We start from the raw sequence: 2258 nt of genomic DNA, 5'->3' as shown, positions 1-2258 counted from the left end.
GGATAGTTGGAAGGTGAGACAGAGAGAGATGGATGGTTTATGGAGATGGGCAGACAGACGGACAAAAATGTAAGGTTTGATGAGTTGAGGGCTGCATGTGGTCGTCAAATCATACACAATATTAGAGAAACATCACATTCAGTTTTTCAGAGTAATATTTGGGTAGACTTTAATGATGATTGAGTGAATCCATCGATGCATGATGCATTTAAGTCTTGGATCGAACCATCTGCAGCACCTGTGGTTATGTTGAGCGCTCTGATCAGGCGTCTTCCCATCCCTGAAACAAGGGACCTGCGAGGGAATAGAACATGTTAACAGCTCAAATAACCAGTCAGTCTAATGGCAGCCAACCACGCAAAGAGAACATGGTGCATCTTTAATAGACCCTCTCTCAAGGTTTTTTCGACAATGAGTCATTCTTATGTTATGTATTTAACAAAAATAGGTCTGAGGAAATTGTTTTTGTAGAGCACATTTGAAAAAAGTAATAGCTCCTTGCTCTTAACATTATGCAGACGACCAAGGAATCAAACAATTTGAATCCTAAGAAGAATTTCATTGAAAATAAACATTATTCTTCTGTTCCATTAGAAGTCTTTGTTGAATTTCCACCGCCATACCTTATTGCATTCTGCATTTATCATGTAACATTCTTTTCATAGTAGTTTGCTTAGAGGTTCCAATATAGGAGGACAGAACAGGGAGAATGTGTGGAGGTGGATGCTTTGAGTGTGCAGATAGTGGCAAAGTAGAGGGAGGATGTGATTGCATAATTATGTCAAATTATTTGTAAAAGAAAGTCTATTTTTTTTTTGCCTTGGCGTAATTGTAATTGTTCTCTTCTTCTACTTCTACTTCTACTTCTACTTCTACTTCGTCGTCTTCTTCTACTTCTTCTTCTTCTTCTTCTTCTTCTTCTTCTTCTTCTTCTTCATGCTCTTCTTCTTCTTCTTCTTCATGCTCTTCTCTGAATTATTGTTTCACGGGGGACTGTTTACTGTTTGTACACTGCTCACAGGAAGTCAGAGATGGGAGATTTTGTTTCTGCAATAGGAGCATGGATGTATTAGAGTAGGAGGGACTAGAGCTGACCGGAAGCCATCCCATCATGCTCAAATCTGCCCCCAGACTATATCCACATGTTCCTAAAATACTCTGTTTCCGCGTGGCGTCCTGGTTTTTACAGGTACTTCCCAGAGGTGGTGAGGGAGGGTCTGACAAACCAGCTGCACAACCCTGAGGTGGAGCTGGACATCACCAGACCTAACTCCTTCATCCGCCAGCAGATCATGGCCCTCCGCGTCATGACCAACAAGCTGAAGAGTGCCTACAACGGCAACGACATCTACTTCCAGGACTCAAGTAAGTCTTTTATATGGGTGAGGCCAGAAACTACAATGGTACACATTTTATTATTTATTTTTTTGGGTTTGGCTGAATAATTAAGGAATCTGGTTTTAACACAAATTAGAGTATATCTCATAAATCTTTGGAAACAAAATTATAATCATATTTTATTTAACTCAAAATCTAAATATTAATCGATTGACAAATACTGGATACATTTGTAAAATGTATAACAAAACAAATGAATAATGTTACTTTTCTAAAGTTGAACATGTTATTCCGTTGTGTGCAGATGCAACCACCTATCCCTACACAGCCACTGTGTCACCGACCGAGGCCCTTCATCAACTGACACAGGACAGCTCTGTAGGCTCAACCCTGTGTCCCTTGGGCCCATGTTGAATTGCAGAATCCTACATTCTTATGATGTAGGAAGAACTTTGAAGAAAATTGGCGAATAAAGAGTCTTACAACAGGCTAAATGTAGTAAATACATTGAGAAAGCATTAAGTATGATCTAAATTCTACATAAAAAAAATAGAAGGTGTTTACTTTAATATGTTTCTCAAAACATATTTTTATCATGATCAACAGGATTTACATGAGCACCACAATAAATATGTTGTCATAAAACCAATCGCTTTATCGTTAATGAGCCAGTGAATCCAAAGCCACCTATTTTTGCTTTAAACATTGTAATTTTTCTTATATGATCGTTATCAGATTAATCTATCCATTTAATCACCGTTACTGAAATAATTTCCCAGAAAAAAAAAAAAAGGAGTTAGGTCCCATGTGTTTGTCATTCTCCCTAAAACCCTATGTAAACGTCCCACACGCTGCAAACAAAGATGGTGTTCTTTTCATGACGTCAGACTACCTTTTTCTGATGTAGGACGTCAGGACAA

General features: G+C 38.4%; 1 protein-coding gene across 4 annotated transcripts in view; it reads left to right on the top strand.

The window, feature by feature from the left end:
• gpc6a (glypican 6a) overlaps positions 1-1832 on the top strand; it is a 111355-nt gene extending 109523 nt beyond the window's left edge. For all 4 annotated transcript variants that reach the window (XM_060071191.1, XM_060071192.1, XM_060071189.1 and 1 more), the window contains 2 exons: positions 1190-1365; positions 1643-1832. In XM_060071191.1, coding sequence (XP_059927174.1) covers positions 1190-1365; positions 1643-1752 — 286 coding nt within the window. In that variant the 3' untranslated portion in view covers positions 1753-1832. The remainder of the gene's footprint in view (positions 1-1189; positions 1366-1642) is intronic.
• Positions 1833-2258: the final 426 nt, after the last annotated feature.

This window comes from Gadus macrocephalus, chromosome 14 (genome assembly GCF_031168955.1).
Source record: "Gadus macrocephalus chromosome 14, ASM3116895v1".
Classification (NCBI taxonomy): Eukaryota; Metazoa; Chordata; class Actinopteri; order Gadiformes; family Gadidae; genus Gadus; species Gadus macrocephalus.
The sequence above is the reverse complement of the archived record's forward strand: the minus strand, read 5'-3'. Positions and strand labels throughout refer to the sequence as shown.